This window comes from Amphiprion ocellaris, chromosome 16, assembly GCF_022539595.1.
Source record: "Amphiprion ocellaris isolate individual 3 ecotype Okinawa chromosome 16, ASM2253959v1, whole genome shotgun sequence".
Classification (NCBI taxonomy): Eukaryota; Metazoa; Chordata; class Actinopteri; family Pomacentridae; genus Amphiprion; species Amphiprion ocellaris.
This window is the reverse complement of record NC_072781.1, coordinates 31,523,590-31,540,437: the sequence shown is the minus strand read 5'-3', so window position 1 is coordinate 31,540,437 and position 16,848 is coordinate 31,523,590. Positions and strand designations below refer to the sequence as shown.

Here is a 16,848-nt window from a genome sequence, read left to right as displayed (position 1 = left end):
TAAAAAGGAAAATAAGAAAATACGTCTTACCTCTGTTAGCTTGTTCATGACATTCTCACATGTTTTTATGTACTCTTGCTTTTAGAATCAACATGCAGTAAATGTGAGGGTGTGATTGTTCTCACCTCATCCAGTGAGTCGCTGAGGAGTTGTGCTCGTCGTACTTTAATGTTGAGGAACAGAAGGTTCATGTCGACTCTCTGCCTGCGAGAAACTTTACTGACCAGACTTTGCTATGAGACAAAAACCCACGAGATTAAAGTCTGCATAATCTATCTTTGGCACACAGAGATTCTTGAAGAGTTCAGATTAAATTTAGATTCACTTGAAGTTGATTTGTGCCTCACCCTGGCCTGACTGATCATCTGCTGCTCCGAGTCTTTCTGGATGATGGATTTCTTCACCGCCGTCGACAGGATGAAGGGAAACTGGCAGAAAGAAAACCTGAGAGAGGTGAAGAAATGCAAATTTAATAGTCCTGAAAAGGTGTTTCTTAATCAGTTCTGCTCCTATCTGTTACTAAAATATAGATTTCTTTAAAGGAGACAAAGCAAATTGAAGTGTTTGTCAGATTTCTGTCCACCTGACTATCATTAGTTATTACTGGGCAGAGCAGCTATCTAATGAATGTAGGTGTGGTTGTTGGAAGTGTTGCACAAAATAGGTCCATTTACTGCTGAGACAAGGTCCAAGGAGAGAAAAAATGTGCAGCTGTTTGAGGTATAATATGTGGTCTGTGTGGACACAATCTTGTCTGCAAGAATTTACATGTATTAATAATTTTTAAAACTTTTTTTCCCTAGAATATCCACTATTGTGAAACAACATCCAGTAGAAGCAACTAGAGCATTAATTATCCCATCTGGTAGTGATGTTTATGGACTCAAAGCACCTGGGAAAAAAATTGAAAAATGACTGTCTTGGTTTAAATGCAGACAAAAACATGATAAGCTGCATTTACTGTACTGACATTTAACTAAAACCGCAAGTTTTCCCAAAGTGCTTCTGTTACCTCTACTTCTGCTCCAAACATCCACCCCAGAAACCTCATCAAAATGAAAAATATGATGCTTCTGAATTAAAATCCAATCAGTAATCAAAGCTGATGGTCGGGTCCCCGCATCCTTGCTGGTTGGCAAATCCAAGCATGTCCACCAGGTGGCGCTGCAACTGAGAGTGTATTTCAGGCTATGGCCCTTTTGATGGCGATTTATCAAAACTGTCCACCAGGTGGTGCTATCACTGTAACGGTCTAGGTATGTTATCAGGGCCAGAGTCTGATCGCACATGTAAATTCTGATGCAGACTGGGGCATGTTAAGGCTAGTTAGACAGCACTTCCTGTTTTATAGTGACCCATCCATCAGGTGGCGCTCTCTCTGTGACTGTATTTTTTGTCTATAAAATTCATGAGGGGTTGGACTCTGATCTCACATGTAAAGTTTGAACCAGATTGGAGCATGTACAGGCCAGTTACACAGCACTTCCTGTTTCGTGGCGAATTGTTGAAATTCCACCAGCCCCTATTTCCACGCCTTCAGACTTTTGTGGAGCATTTTGATAACTTTTAATCACCCATGCCTGGTGGACATCCTGGCCAAAGCTCTGTTGGAGTTAGCCTGTTTGAGTTAAAAGCTTTTGAAAATGTGCAAAAATTGGTCCAAAATCATCCAAAATATGTCAAATCACCGACTTTCTGTTGTGTTTTAGGTGTGGTTACATTTTTGTGTGTCGTGATGAGTTACTCATGCCTACCAACTTTCATAGCTGTAGGTGACACATCGTGGTCATAGAGTATGTTTGAAATTTTACAGGTGGCGCTATTGAGCCATTTTTGCGCACACCTATGCAAGTTCCATAAAATATCAAATTTTTTGCTGATGTATGTGCAAATTTTCACGTGTTTTCAAGTGTTTTTAGGCCTTCACAATTGCAATTCAAAAAACGGGAAAAAATAAAAAGAGACCCATGGGTTTCACCTTTGGTGCTCGGACCCTGATGACTCAAAATTGACCCAAACAAACAGTTTTAAACTGGAATCCTCCGAGCCACATGAGTCTCTGGAGCAGGAGCCGAGGACTTTCAGAGGCGATCGTCTGAACTGTAAACTCTGGATAAATTTACTTTATCGGGCTCTAACGAGCCGTGATGCAGCGTGAAACAGACTTCATGGCTTCTGCGAGTGTTTCCACGGTTCTGGACAAACTGCAGCTGTGGGGACGTTACTTCACGTCTGCTCAGGAGGACAAACTCAAAGCGACTCCCAGGCATCTTGAAAAGCAGCTAACACGGCTCTCGGTCATGGCTAGCACTCAGTCAAGCTGATGTGCTGTCACAAGGTGAGTGTTTCTGGTCCAGATTAGCAGGCGAGACCAAAGACTCTTCCTTATAGACACTCACTATCCCGCTGTCGGTCCCACTGTTCCATCATTTGGTAGCTATTCACAGTAGTGCAGCTTCTTGTTCTCATTATTTAAGGATGAGTTGTTTAACATGAGAACCTCATGGTATCTTTAAACACCAGATGACACCATGTATCATAGCTACAAACTTTAAAAACTGCAAAAACTCTCCAACAGTTCTCCATTGCCCATGACGTGCCATTACGTTGGAAAACTTACTAAACTTAAGAGGGCAATATTTCATCACTTAATCCTATGTCATATTTTTAAAAATTGCCTTGTTTACACAGGGGAGATAAAAGACAAGTATGGAAATAAATTAAAATAAGCTGTAAAATATCTATAGTATGCAAAGTCCTACTTTATTCCTGATGTTGGTAACCCCTGTTGGCACTTTTAAAAATGTTGTACATGTTGACCAGGTCTTTAAAGTTTTTGTTAAATCAAAGAAATTCAACTTTTGTTTTTACGATTCATGGCATTCTATAATATTATACTGCACAAAAGATATTTATGAATTCTCTGTACTTCTAGCCATGGTTGTGCTGTTTCCATAGAGCTGCAGGACTTTATACTGCAGTGAAAAATGAGCCCACAGTGACTAAAAATGTGACAGGAACTACTTGGAAATCAAAGGACTAAAACAGACAGACAGGGAGAGGGATAAACATCTGACCTGTTTGAGTTGCCGTAGTTCTGCCAAGTCCTGTACTCCTCCATGAAATCTATGTGCTCCAGAGTGATGTTGTAGAAGTCGGTGAAAGGCATGATGGGAGGGGAGGAGACACTGTTGGCTGCATCTGGGTAGAAGAAATTAGACAGATGTGAGTCAATAATAAAATGGAACACAGACAAAACTAGTTAAAGCAGTAAAATCACAGCATAATAACCTATAAATAACCACAACTCCAAATGTTCCCTTTGTTTTAGTGCAAAAAAAGTACATTCTGAAAATGTTCACATTTAAGGAATTATCTTTTTACAAAACATTATAAACAACCTGAAATTTCTGAAGAAAAATAAGTTCAATTTCAACAACTTTATGCCTCAGTTTATCATTTACACATTACAACTTACAGATCACAGAGTGTCTACAAAGACACAAAACATTTAGTCACAGCTATCTGAAACTGAATGATGTAGGATTTTACTTTATGATCAAAATGACAAAAGTCAGACAAAAAAAAACAAAAAACAACATAAACAAGATAAAATATTACAAAAATTAGACGCAAAATGACAAAAACGAGACAAAACGATAAAAGCAAGAAACAAAATGACAAAAAATTAAACAAATGACATGAAACAAACAAAAAAGACAAAAATGCTACAAAGCGACAGAAAAATGGACAAACGACAAAAGTCAGACAAAAAAACAAGACAAAATATTACAAAAATGAGACGGAAAATGGCAAAAGCAAGAAACAAAATGACAGAAAATGAGACAAACAACACAAGACAAAACAAAAAAGGGACAAAAACACTGACAAACGACAAAAACTAGACAAAAAATTACACAATTGACACAAATGAGACCAAAAATGACAAAAGCGAGAAACGAAACGCCAAAAACAATACACAAAACAATGAATAAAGCAAAACACAAAATGATAAAATCAGACAAAAAACACAAGCGAGACAAAAAAGAAACACAAAATGATAAAAGCGTGAGACAAACAACACAAGTCAGACAAAAAACAACAAAAACAAAAGAAAATATAACAAAAATTAGACAAAATCGCAAAAGAACAATGAGCAATCTAGTATTTACTTCATGATCAAAACAACTTGTCATGTCCGGAAATTAATTTCAATTTCTAGTTTTACAAATTTACAATTTGCAGTTAATGTCTTCTCTGTAATTTTTACTCTTTACACAGTCGTCCCGTGGGCCGGATTGGACCCTCCAGCGGCCAGTTTTGGCCCGCGGGCCGCATGTTTGACAACCCTGAGTTAAAGACACTCACTGAACAGGCTGAGCACTTTGGTTGCAGAGGGGATCCACCAGGAGCATTTGGTCAGAGGAGGAAGTTCGTCCGGTTCTGCAGGAAACAGCCGGGTGGAGATGAACTGCAGGAGGCGCTCTACCAGCTGCCTGAACCGCCTCGCCGACAGCCTGACATGGAAACACAAAGTTAACTAAGTGGTGGCTTGGCAGAGACAAATCCACACATACCCTGAAACATACATACGCACAAAAATAGACGCTTGGAGGGAATAAAAGAAGAAAAAAAATAGCGGCGCTGGATGGAGAAACTGGGTTTCTGGAGCGGACCGGGACTAAACAGAACTTGTAATTTGAAGCAGCTTGCTAGTAAATCACCACCACAAACAGCACGGATCCAAGCGCTCCTCATTCAGCCAGACAGTCACACAGAAGCTGCCTTACATTTGGACTTAGAGGCAGCGAGTTGAATCGAAAAGCTTTGACTGGACGAGGTTCATGTGTCGGAAAGTTAATGAACAACGTAATAAATTAACACGGAGACATTTGTAGAGCAACAAAAACATTTTCCTCTGACTGGACAGCAGCACACATTAGTGTCTCTGGCAGTTACTGTGTGGACTCTGTTAGCATTTGTTGTTCCATTAAAACAATATGAGCATCATGACACAAACATGAGTAGCCAGGTGTTTATTATCTCACTAATAAATTAAAGAGTCTGTGTGTGTGTGTGTGTGTGTGTGTGTGTGTGTGTGTCTGTTCTTCATGTTTCCTAATAATGGTTTATTCAATCTACTTCACACTCGGTGGGTGTTTTGCTGAGGACATAAGGAAGTGCAGTGTTGAGTGTGAAGTTATTTGGATCACCAGGTCTTGAGAAACTCACAAAAAAAGTTCTAGGACTGGTTTTGGTGCATTTACAGCATGTGTGAGCAATTACAAGTCAGGAGCCCACGTGACATTGTGTTATCAAATCAGATATTTGGCCAAAGAACAATTTTGCGGCGGTTGTCTCATCAATCATTGTTGACACCGTATCAAGAGCAGCGGGGAGTATGAGGTACTCAGCTACTGGATGTGGTTTCTTGCACTTGGCGAATCTGTATGACGATATTTGTTCTTCACTGATCTCTGATGCAGCTTTTACAATCTGATGTTCTCGCTTACGGTATTCATCAAGTTTTCTCTGAAAGAAGTCAAGTGGCTTCTTGACATGACTGGGATGTAATATCTCTATGTGTCTTATATTAATTTGCTTGGTCTCATTCTGTCTGCTGCAAGAGTTTTTGTACATAAAACACACAGGGGTCTGTCCTCATCTCCTACCACATTCACTGTGAAGCCAAGAGCAAGACAGGCCTCATCATGTGTTCTTGACTTTTCTTCAGGCAGTTGTATCTTGTTTGTCTCCTGCTCTATTTTCCTTTTCATCCTGGTCAAATATTTCTCCATTCTCTGCAATTACTGGCAGTTTATCACCGTGGGCAGAGCAGAATAAACTGGGGACAGTTACCATGACAGCGCAGTTTGAGTATTGTGTGCCACAAAAAACAGCCCGATGTAAAAACCAATAGTTCAGCTAATTAGTTCCGCGTAGACGGACCTTTTCCTCCTAGTTGTTAGCGTCCGCCCACCACACGTTGAGAAACACTGGTCTGCAGCGACTACCAAGACAAGAAACAGCAACTTCCAAACAGGGCTGCAACTAACATACTGTATCTTGTATATATAATATATGTACGATACAGCACGCGTTTACGATACAATGCGGACGTCTGTCCATGTTCAGCGCTATGCCTGGACGGTGATTTCTGTTGCATAGCGCGCTCACTTCCGCTTTTGATGACGTAAAGTGCTTAGACAAACAATCGATTCATTGATAGTTGCAGCCCTACTTCCAAACTTGTACAAGATGCATCAGATCAGGATCACCAGCAGCATGCCTTTTGTTTTCTTCAACACTAGTGAAGTTGTGCATCATGAATTAATTTCCCAGGGTTGGAGGGTAGATCTCTGCTGTTACGTCCTGATCTCAGCGCAGTAGTCACCGATGTGCTTGTTTTGGCCACACAAACATCATCATCGCTCCCAACCGCTCAACTCACCAGACTTGGGTTCTTTTGACTTCTTCTGTTTTCCCAAAATCAAATTCGAGTGCAGGTGTCACCATTTTTTTTGTATATTTCAGCACTTACATAACAGAACTTTAAAGGAGTACTGTAAGTGCTGCAGAAGCAGAGTATGACTGCACTACTTCTACAGGGATGACAGCTCAATTTAAATCTGGCACAGTCTCAGAACTTTTCGATTGCACCTCATAACAACAGAAACGTTAAACGACAGTCGGTGACTATGTTAGCACCAAGGCCACGTTACCGATCACCACGAAGACGTGTCATAACGACGGCTGCTCCCAATCAAAATGTGGATTCCCATAAAGAAGCTCCACAGACTAAGTTCGCACGAGCGTCTAATAAACGTCAAAAAGTCACTGTATCATGTGCAACCTCTACTAAACGCAACTGTACCAAAACGTATCACTGCCTGATGTGAAAGTGTTTTCTATGCTATTTTTAGCATCTATCAGCTGCATCATATTCTGTTTTGTCACTGCAGTGTTCTGAGAAGGCACATTTTTCAACCTCCATGTGCCAAAACGAGACTGAATTTCATTTCAGTGCAGTTTGTCTGTAGGAAGTTGTTTAAAATGAACAAAATTTCTATCCGAAATTCATAAAAAACATTAAATTAGACAAGGACAGCTTTTGTTGTGTGACTTTTCAACACTCGCTGCAGGAAGATTTTGGTCGGCGTTCAGGAAGTATTGACATCTGATACCCTGACAGTAATTATTTAAATCTTCTGTATTCAGAGCTGCAGTTTACATCAGAGCAAAGGCATGCTGGAGGCTTCGACACTTTCCCCTCCAGGCTGGGAAGAGTTGGCACAAAGCACGACTGTGTGGCCAGATTAGAGGAGGGAAAACAAAGATGAAAAACACGTTGGTTGCTCACAAGAATGCAGCTGCTGCGTTTTGTCAGAGGCCGGGGTCTGCACCAAACGACAAGAAGGATTCATCAAGCCTCGACGCTGTGGGTGAGGTTTGCATGAAAGAGGTGAGCCAAAGCCAGAGATGGTTTCCTGCCAGAGATGGAAACGCTTCAAATTTACGTTCCCGTCTCACAATCAATCAACCTGCTAACCCCGCTGCTAAGATGACAAGACCCGATACGCGTCCAAGAGTTATTTAAAGAGCTCCAAATCACCCATTCTCCACAGAGGGCTTTACGATCTGTGGAACGTACGACAGCTCCTCTCCTCTGACCCAGTCTGGATTCAAGAAAAACAACACAAACGCTTTGATTCAGCTGTGAAAGAGCCTAATTTATTCTTTGATGTTTTACAGTTTGAAGGTTTAGCTAATCCCTGCTGCTTCTAGGTGCAAACTGACACCAACATGATGAACACACATGCATAAAAAAACACACTTACTTCTTGAGCCAGTGAACCAGGAAGTGGTGGTCGGCCTCAGATAGAGCTGCGATCTGCCTCAGCAGGTGAGCGTAGATCACATAGGTGCTGGTGCTGGAGTACTGCGGGTTCTACACACAAAACACAGCAGAATAATGCTGTAATAAAGCTGACTTATTACAGATTTGGTCTAGAAAATGACTTCAGAAGGTTCAAAGGAACTGAAACACATTCAGGTCCATGTTTCTCCGTTGCATTTTGTTTGGAAAAAATGGTCACCACATGGGTTTCAAGTCTACCAAGCTGGTATACTTTTAGGAAATGTAGTTTTTTTCTGACTTTGCTCCCATGTTCATAGGTTTGTGCATCTTTTCTGTTTTTATTTTCAACAGGTTTCTGCACCTTTCTTGAGCCAGATCTCATTGAACATGCACTTTGGTACATTTGATGAACACAACGTTAACAGACGTAAGTGTAATTTCTAGAAGCAGCTACTTTGTGAAACGAGGAGACTCCATGTTGTGACCCATTAGCTGGGCGTGCTCCAATAAATTCTGGCAAGACGGTTTATATTTTGTCGTGAGATCAAGACACATTTTTAGCAAGAACACCTAAAAGTTGATGTAATTTTATAACCTAGTTCCTTTTTAGGAGCTGTCAAAATCATATTTAAATTTTCAAGTTCTTGTTTTTGTTGTTTTTTGTCGTTTTTCTCATGTTTTTGTCATTTTGTTTCTCGTTTTTGTCGTTTTGTTTCCTTTTTGTCTCACTTGTGTTTGTCTTTTTGTCATTTTTTTGTTTTGCTTTATTCATTGTTTTGTGTATTGTTTTTGTCGTTCTGTGTTTTTGTTGTCTCGCTTGTGTTGTCTATTTTTTGTCATTTTGCTTCTCACTTTTGTCATTTTTTGTCTCATTTGTGTCATTTGTGTAACTTTTTTGTCTTTTTTTTGCTTTGTGTCGTGTCGTTTCTCTCTCTTGTAATATTTTGTCTTGTTTTTGTTGTTTTTGTTGTCTTTTTTTTGTTTGACTTTGTCGTTTTGACCATAAAGTAAAATACTATATCGTTCCAGATAGCTGTGACTAAATGTTGTGTTCTTTGTAGACACTGTGATCTGGAAGTTTTAATGTGTAAATGATAAACTGAGGCGTAATTTTGCTGAAATTGAGCTTATTTTCCTTCAGAAATTTCAGGTTGTTCATGATGTTTTGTAAAAAGATAATTCCTGAAATGTGAATATTTTCAGAATGTACTTTTTCTGTGCTAAAACAAAGGAAACATTTGGAGTTGTGGTTATTATCCTGTGATTTAACTGGTCTGATGAAAAGAAACATGCTTCACCTCGGTTCAAGCAACAAGATTGCTAATGATTAACAGAAATCTTATTGCAAATGAATACAGTGAACTAACAGAAAGCAACACAATGCAAACAGGTGGCTACATGGCTGAAACTGAAGGCTGTTGAATGACCATCGTTTACCAAGAATGGCTGTTTTTGTCAATTTACTGGGCGACATGATGCATTACAAGCAGCCGAACCCTGCCGTTTTATTTTGAAAAGTTTATCGGTCACGGCCATGATAACAGCCAAAAACAAAAGAAAAGATGAGAAAAGACTCAAAAACTTGGGGACATCAGGTGATGTTTTTAAAGCACTCATCAGCTCTGCTTCATGAACCAGCCTCTATATTTTACCCAAACATCAGTAAATCTAAGAATTCCATCTGACTCTTCCTGCCTCTGTGTCTTATTTAAATTTTGAGCTAAGTTCAGTTTGTTTTCAGACAATTGGGTTTTTGCATCTCAAATCACTAGAATCAAAAACTATAGATATTTAAAATGGCACCTGTGAAATTTAAGATTGATGTATCATACTTTGAGATTTTTTTTAATTCCCTGTCAACACACTTTCAGCACAGTTTTTTTGCACACTTAAATTTGAGTTTGTTTTTGAATAGTTTTTGAATAACAGGAGCTATTGAAGATTCTTAATCAGAAACACGATGAGAAATAACAGAGAAACATTCAGGCTTTCGTCATAAATCGTTCCGGAAACAAAGTTATGACATCAAGCTGAAATATCACAAATGTCTATATAAATATTTAATTTTCTGCTATAAAAATTTCTGGCCAATCACAGCGTGTTGTGCAGAAGTTGTTCTATAAATGAGTTGATTTGTTTTGCCCCGGCATTTGCTTGAAGCTATTTCCACCCGAACCACTTTCTCCATCATTTCTACTGTTATTAATACCATTTTACTCAGCAAGTTAATCCCTCTGGTCTGGGAACATTTCTAAAAAGAGGCTTCATGGGTCACAACAGCAAACTACTTAGCAAATTTATTTGAACAAGAGAAAGAAAACAGAGGGCAAAGTTTGCTTTGGCGGATTCCTGTTCTGATATCTTATTAAAGAACTCAGCCAGAAGAGTATTAGAAGTAAAAGAAACGAAGGACTGTGAAGACGTGAAGATGTTAAAACAAACCAGAAATTTACATAAGGTTTCAAATATATAGTGAGAACATGCTCAACAGAATTAAGTGTTTAGTACGACACCACTAATCCTGAAAAAGTGAAGAGAGGAAGTTTTAACTCCGAGTCTTTGGGAGGTTTGAACACAGCTGGAGAAAGAAGGAAAAAGAAGAACCAAAAACCATAAAGTCCATAAAGGAGGAGAGTCGTCATCAGACGGGAAACCAGCAGCTCTCAACTCCAACATGACCTCACTCTGTGTGCAGAACCACAGGGAACTACTGTAGATTCCTGCCTTTATCTGATTCTAATTCCCTGAAACCATATATGGGAATCAGACTGGAGGCAGAATGAGGGAAAAGAGAGGCAAGAAATAGAACCAAACCGGACCAAGAAGGATCAAAGAACAGAAATAAACAGAAATGAAGGATGGAAAGAGAAACCAAAATACAAGACAAAGTGAAGATCAGAAAGGAAAAAAGGAGCTCAAAAGTTGTTGTTGTTTGGTCAAATTCCAAAGCACTGAAAGTACAGATGTCCTCTGCTGACCTCATGTTTAATATTTTAGGATCTGCGTCGGTTTTGCAAACCGATCATGTTTTATTGTAACATTGTGAGATCATCTGCTGACAGCATGGAGACCTAAAGGACCACAGCTGCACATATACAGCAGTTTCAATAAACTCATAATACTGATTCATGACACTTTATGATGATTTAAAACCCAACTGTTGCTTTCTATAAGAGCGAATTTTGTGGAAGACGTGAAGATTCCCAAACCTGTCTGCATCTGTTTGAGGACATTTGTGCAGAAACCACTTTGTCCATCATTTCTATCATTGTTACTCTGCCAAGGAATGTGGCGGAGTCGTGACGATTGGCGTTGGTTTGTCTGTCTGTCTGTCCGTCTATCTGTTAGCAACATTACTCAAAAACGGACTAATGGATTTGGATGAAATTTCCAGGGAAGGTCAGAAAAGACACAACATAAGAAAAGATTTGAAATGCATGTTGTCTTAAAATACTATTACCAGAAGTACACCATTTTTAGAGGCAGAAACTACAAAACCTGAGAGAAAATTGTTTAATTTTCAACTTTCTAATGACTCTTGAACTTGGCGTCTGTGCAGGAAAATGCACCAAATCTAAACTTCCAAGTATCATTTCATTAAAATTGTTGTATTCTATACGTGTCATTTAAGAATTGGCAAAAAAAAAAAAAAAAAAACAATTTGCAGTAACTAGTCTGGAAAAAACAAAAACTTCTGTTCTGTTTGGAGTAACCAGGAAGCCACTAGTGACTCATCTGCCACCAACAGTCAGGTGATAAAAATTCTAGTTTCTGGTTGAACTGCAGGTCGCGTTGACATGGAGGAGAAAGGAGATAAGCATGGAAATATAGAAACAATCTATGCAGTAAAATATTTATAGCATGTAGAGTCATATTTGTCTCCAGTATTAGTGTGTGTTGTAAGTATTGATCCTGTGGTTTTGCGATTTTTTTGGCAAAATAGGAAATCATTTTTTTATGAAAAGTGGCAATATAACTGTGTCAGACTGCACAAACATTCGCAGACATTCTTTCTACTTCCAGTCATGGTTGTGCTGTTTCCTTAGAGATGCAGGACTTTATATGAGCCCACAGTGAGTAAATATGCCCAGAAACTGCTTTAAATTCAGAGGGTTAATCTAAAATTATGCGCATCGAGTTCCAACTCCAAGACGCAGTGTGATTTCTGATGCATATCGTGACAGTTTACAGAGTCTTTGGGATTTTTATTCTCACCTGAACAAGAATGAAATAAGCTCGCAGGTCATCTTTTGTCCGAGGCCTGAAAACAAAAACAGAAAAAAAAAGAAAGTAAATGTGAGATACTGTAAAAACAGCAGAACACAGCAAAGCAACCAGCATGTCTGTTCAAACTGGACGCTCATTTTTCATATGACTCTAAAGGGTTGTGGTGTCAAAATCATTTTAGTTCAGGTGCCAGATTCAGCCCAATTTGATCTGAAGTGGACCTGATCACTAAAATCAGAGCATAATAACCTATAAATAATCATAACTCCAAATGTTTCCCTTGTTTCAGTGGAAAAAAGTACATTCTGAAAATGTTCACATTTCAGGAATTATCTTTTTACAAAACATCATAAACAACCTGAAATTTCTGAAGAAAAATAAGTTTGATTTCAGCAACTTTATGCCTCAGTTTATCATTTACACATTACAACTTCCAGAACAGTGTGTCTACAAAGGAACACAACATTTAGTCACAGCTATCTGGAATTCAATGATATAGTAGTCAGACAAAACAACACAACAAAAACAAGAGAAAATATTACAAAAATGAGACACAAAATAACAAGAACTTAGACAAATGACATGAAACAAAAGAAGAAATAAAAAATTTGACATATAAGTTACAAAGCGACAAAAAACTGGACAAATGACAAAAACGAGACAAAAAATTACACAAATGACACAAATGAGACCAAAAATGACAAATGCAAGAAACAAAACAACAAAAAAATTAGACAAACGACATGAACCAAAACAAGAGACAAAAAATTAGACAAAAAAGTTCCAAACGAGACCAAAAATGACAAAAGCGCGAAACAAAACAACGAAAAAGTTGACAAACAACACAAGCGAGACAAAAAAACTCAAACCGACAAAAATGATAAAACAACAAATAAAGCAAAACATAAAATGACAAAAATGAGACACAGAAAGACAAAAGCATGAAACAAAATGACAAAAAATGAGACAAATGACACAAAAGAACAAACAAAGAAACAAGAAAGTTACAAAGCAAAAAAAAATGGACAAATGACAAAATAAGACAAAAAACACAAGCGAGACAAAAAAGAAAGACAAAACGTCAAACACGAGACAAACGACAAAAGTCTGACAAAAAACAACAAAAACAAGACAAACTATTACAAAAATGAGACACAAAACAACAAAAGAACTATTTGCAATCTACTATTTTACTTTATGATCAAAACAACTTGTCATGGTCTAGAAATGATTTTAAATTTATACTTTTACTAATTTACAATCTGCAGTTAATGTCTTCTCTTTAATATTTACACTTTACAACATCGTCCAACGGGCCGGATTGGACCCTCTAGAGGGCCGGTTTTGTCCTGCGGGCCACAGGTTTGACACCTCTGTTACAAGGGAACAAGAATATTTGCTTGACTTTAAAATAGGAAGCAAAATTCTATTGCATCTACAGCTTTGACAGTCATATCAGCTTCACTTTCAGTCACACTCAGTGATCTCATCTGAGTTTGTGTTGTTGGCTTCTGCACCGGAGCTGAAAAGTAAAGATTTCTGAGTTCACACGTGTCGCAGGAGTCGCCTCACCCCTTCCACTCCCTCAGCAGGCTGTTGATGATCCCTTTCAACACCGACTTCTGGATGTCCTGAGGCTAAAGCACACAACAGAAACATGCTCAGTGTCCAAAACAGAAGCTTGAATCAACATCCCTGAATGTCAGTGACCCACAAAGAGAAATGAAAACACCGGGCGCCATACTTTTCTAACCTTTACTTAACCGGGGAGGTCACTTAATGACACACGAGTGTTTGCGAGGACAGCGTGAGGTGTTTGGAGAGATCCTCTGCTGTTTTCACATTCACAGACTTAACCCTTAGAGCACCAAACACAATAATTGTTTTTTTAAACTGTCTGACATGCTTTTCTGTCACACACCAAAAGCTTTAAACTTCAAAATTTCGTCAAAATCACAAAAACTAAATCAGCTTTTGTTATGCTATCTTTAGAAAATTGCCAAAATAAGACTATTTCACAAAGCTATTATTTATTATTAAACTAATTTTCAGCATGTTTTCCACGCTATTATCATTTTTTGAGCTTCATCTGGACCTTTTTTATTTGTCATCTCTTTTTCTTGGACTGACTGAAGATTTAGCTCCACCAACTGTTTATTTTGATGCAATTATGAATGAAATTATTATGTATGGAAGGTCTATCCCACAACAACCCTGTTAGCATAACCTTTTTAGCTGGTAGAAGAAGAAGAAAATAGTGAATCACATGAAACGCTGGAATTAACTTCATCAGTTTTCCTAAAGAATGTGTAGAGCAAAGCTATGTCCTCTCTTCTATTTTTCATATCTTCTTCACATTGTCAGCCTTGATTGAATGTCTCACTCTACCTCATATTATCAGGATCAGACTAATTCTTTGGACTGTTTTCCATCAGTCAGTTTGTCCTCTTGGTCAGCAGTAACAGCAGCTAAATATCTAGCTTCTACTGCTGAGAAAAAGATCACATTAGCATGGATTAGCAACCCTGTTACTGTGATTAGAGTAGGGTTAGCAAACAACACAGAAAACATGGAATAAAAATGCTACCATTGATGTGGAAGCTGAGCCAATCAAGCCTTTGATAAGTTTATTACCTATTATTGATGAATATGTAGCAGAAAATGGGAAAAGGTTTATTTTTCAAAAATGTTGAAGCCCAAATGTCCTCCAGTTCTGGAATGACCCATAACTGTGTCAAAAAGGCATCTTTGAGTTCTCTCTACATCTAGTCATATTTGTTCTGTTTCCATGGAGCTGCAGGACTTCATATAGCAGTGAAAATGGGAACATAGTGAGTAAAAATGTGAAAAAAACATCCAGAAATTGCTGAAAGTTCAGGGTTGAACTGAAAGAAATGAATCCTGGGAGAACATTTTAATTAATGCCATAATAATATAGTTGTGGTAGAGGATCAAATCTCCAAACTGGTGCACTGAAATAGCATTTTTAGCATGTAAATAGCATTTCAAAGTCCAGCCATCCTCATCCTGATCTTTCCACATAGCCAACAGTAGCAGCTGGATTTTAAGATCTTCTTACTCTAAAGTTTGCATGAATAAGAGTGTTTTTAACTCACTGTGCTGAGCAGAGCATCGTAGACAGCGTTGACAAACTTGGCGTTGACTCCTGAGTCCTCTATCGTATTAAACAAACCGTTCGCCTCTCGCTGGGAAAGGAGGAAAACATAAAAACAGTGTCTGGTCACAGATGAGTGCCATTTCGTCTAAAGAGAAAGATAAAAACAGCAACAAAAGTTACCTTGAAGGCAGCGTTGATTTCTATGAAGGAGTCGAAGGTGGTCAGGTAAAACTCCCGGACCTCCCTCCAGTCGCCTGATTGGACGGCACGCTCCACGTCGTCCCTAGCAACACAAACACAACGCATCAAAAGGACAAACCTTTGCTATTTATTTGAATGTTTTGAGCATTAATGTTTGGTTTTATGGAGCTGACAGCGATAAAAGGAGACTCACTGGAACTCCTTGGTGGTTTTGGTCCTCAGAGGGATGACGGGGTCGGAGGGAAACGGAGCTTTGACCTCCGGAGGCAAAGTGTCGATGGACAGTCGCTGCTTCTGACGGACATTTCTGCAGATTGGAGGTAGCTCTCTCCCTGCAGGACAGAAAGCACTCATTTTCCTTAAAGAAGAAAAACAAGGTCAGAGCTGCTCAAGCTGCAGCAATAAAAACAGTCGGTCAGTCAATTGCATCCGACGGAATCAGTGACATGAATATTCCTGCAGCTCCGTCTGTCCAGCATTGCAGTCAAAAGTTCTTTACCTTCCAGACCAGTGTCTTGCTCTAGCACCTTCCTTAATGTAGTGATTGACCCACCAGTCCTTCTGATAGTATCAGGTTTCCATAACAACGACCAGCTGCTTCGTTGTGTCTGACCACATGTCCATCCAGGGCTGGTCTACGCTGCCTAATGATGGTTGACCAGCATGGATGTGAACCATAGAGCGACTTGTTGGTGAGGTGTGATTTCCAGGAGATGTTTCGTACCATCACAAACATTCTACTATAAGTGGTTTAAAATTCTTCGTTAGTGACCAGGAGTCGGATCCATAAAGTCAGATGATTCCACTGACGCCTTGAACGCTCTTATTTTGGTTGCCGTTTTAATTGGAGATACTCATGTTTTTGACATTTTTGAGTGCAATGCTCCCCAAGGTTTACCGGTTTTTATTTCTATATCGTGTTCTGTGTTGGTGTACCCTCTTAGATATAGGAAATCATCAACTTTTTCGATTTTTGACCCATCTAGTGCATGCAATGCCTCCTCACATACAAGGTTAAGGTGCATGAACTCCGTCTTTGTATCTCTGCTACTAGAAATACATGCAATAAAAACACTGAACAGAATTTATTGCACATTTTAAACAGTTTACACACTAACTGTCACCACCTGAGCCCCAAAAAATGACTGAAAAATGTAAATAATATTTCTAATAATTACCTATTAAAATCACAGAAAAAGCATGAATTTACATTTACAACTCCAGATAATGTCCACATGAAAAAAAAGTATTTTTATAAATGAGTAATTTGCTCTTTTACTGAATTTATACTGACTTTCTATTGAGCATATCAGGATTTAGTAGGGTAGTTCATCCATCCATTCATTAGTCTATCCCAGCTGACTGAGGGTGAAGGTAGGGGACACCTGGACAGGTAACAGTCTATCACAGGGATACATATAGAGACAAACAATCACACTCACAT

At 38.8% G+C, this 16,848-nt stretch overlaps 1 protein-coding gene across 2 annotated transcripts in view; it reads right to left on the bottom strand.

The window, feature by feature from the left end:
* Positions 1-16,848, bottom strand: part of hectd2 (HECT domain containing 2) — a 79,903-nt gene that overhangs the window by 45,571 nt on the left and 17,484 nt on the right. For both annotated transcript variants that reach the window (XM_023266754.3, XM_023266755.3), the window contains exons 3-12: positions 15,598-15,736; positions 15,384-15,486; positions 15,202-15,291; positions 13,658-13,722; positions 12,074-12,119; positions 7,839-7,948; positions 4,369-4,517; positions 3,078-3,201; positions 348-444; positions 126-233 (exon numbers count right to left, since the gene is read on the bottom strand). In XM_023266754.3, the coding sequence (XP_023122522.2) occupies positions 126-233; positions 348-444; positions 3,078-3,201; positions 4,369-4,517; positions 7,839-7,948; positions 12,074-12,119; positions 13,658-13,722; positions 15,202-15,291; positions 15,384-15,486; positions 15,598-15,736 (1,031 nt within the window). The remainder of the gene's footprint in view (positions 1-125; positions 234-347; positions 445-3,077; positions 3,202-4,368; positions 4,518-7,838; positions 7,949-12,073; positions 12,120-13,657; positions 13,723-15,201; positions 15,292-15,383; positions 15,487-15,597; positions 15,737-16,848) is intronic.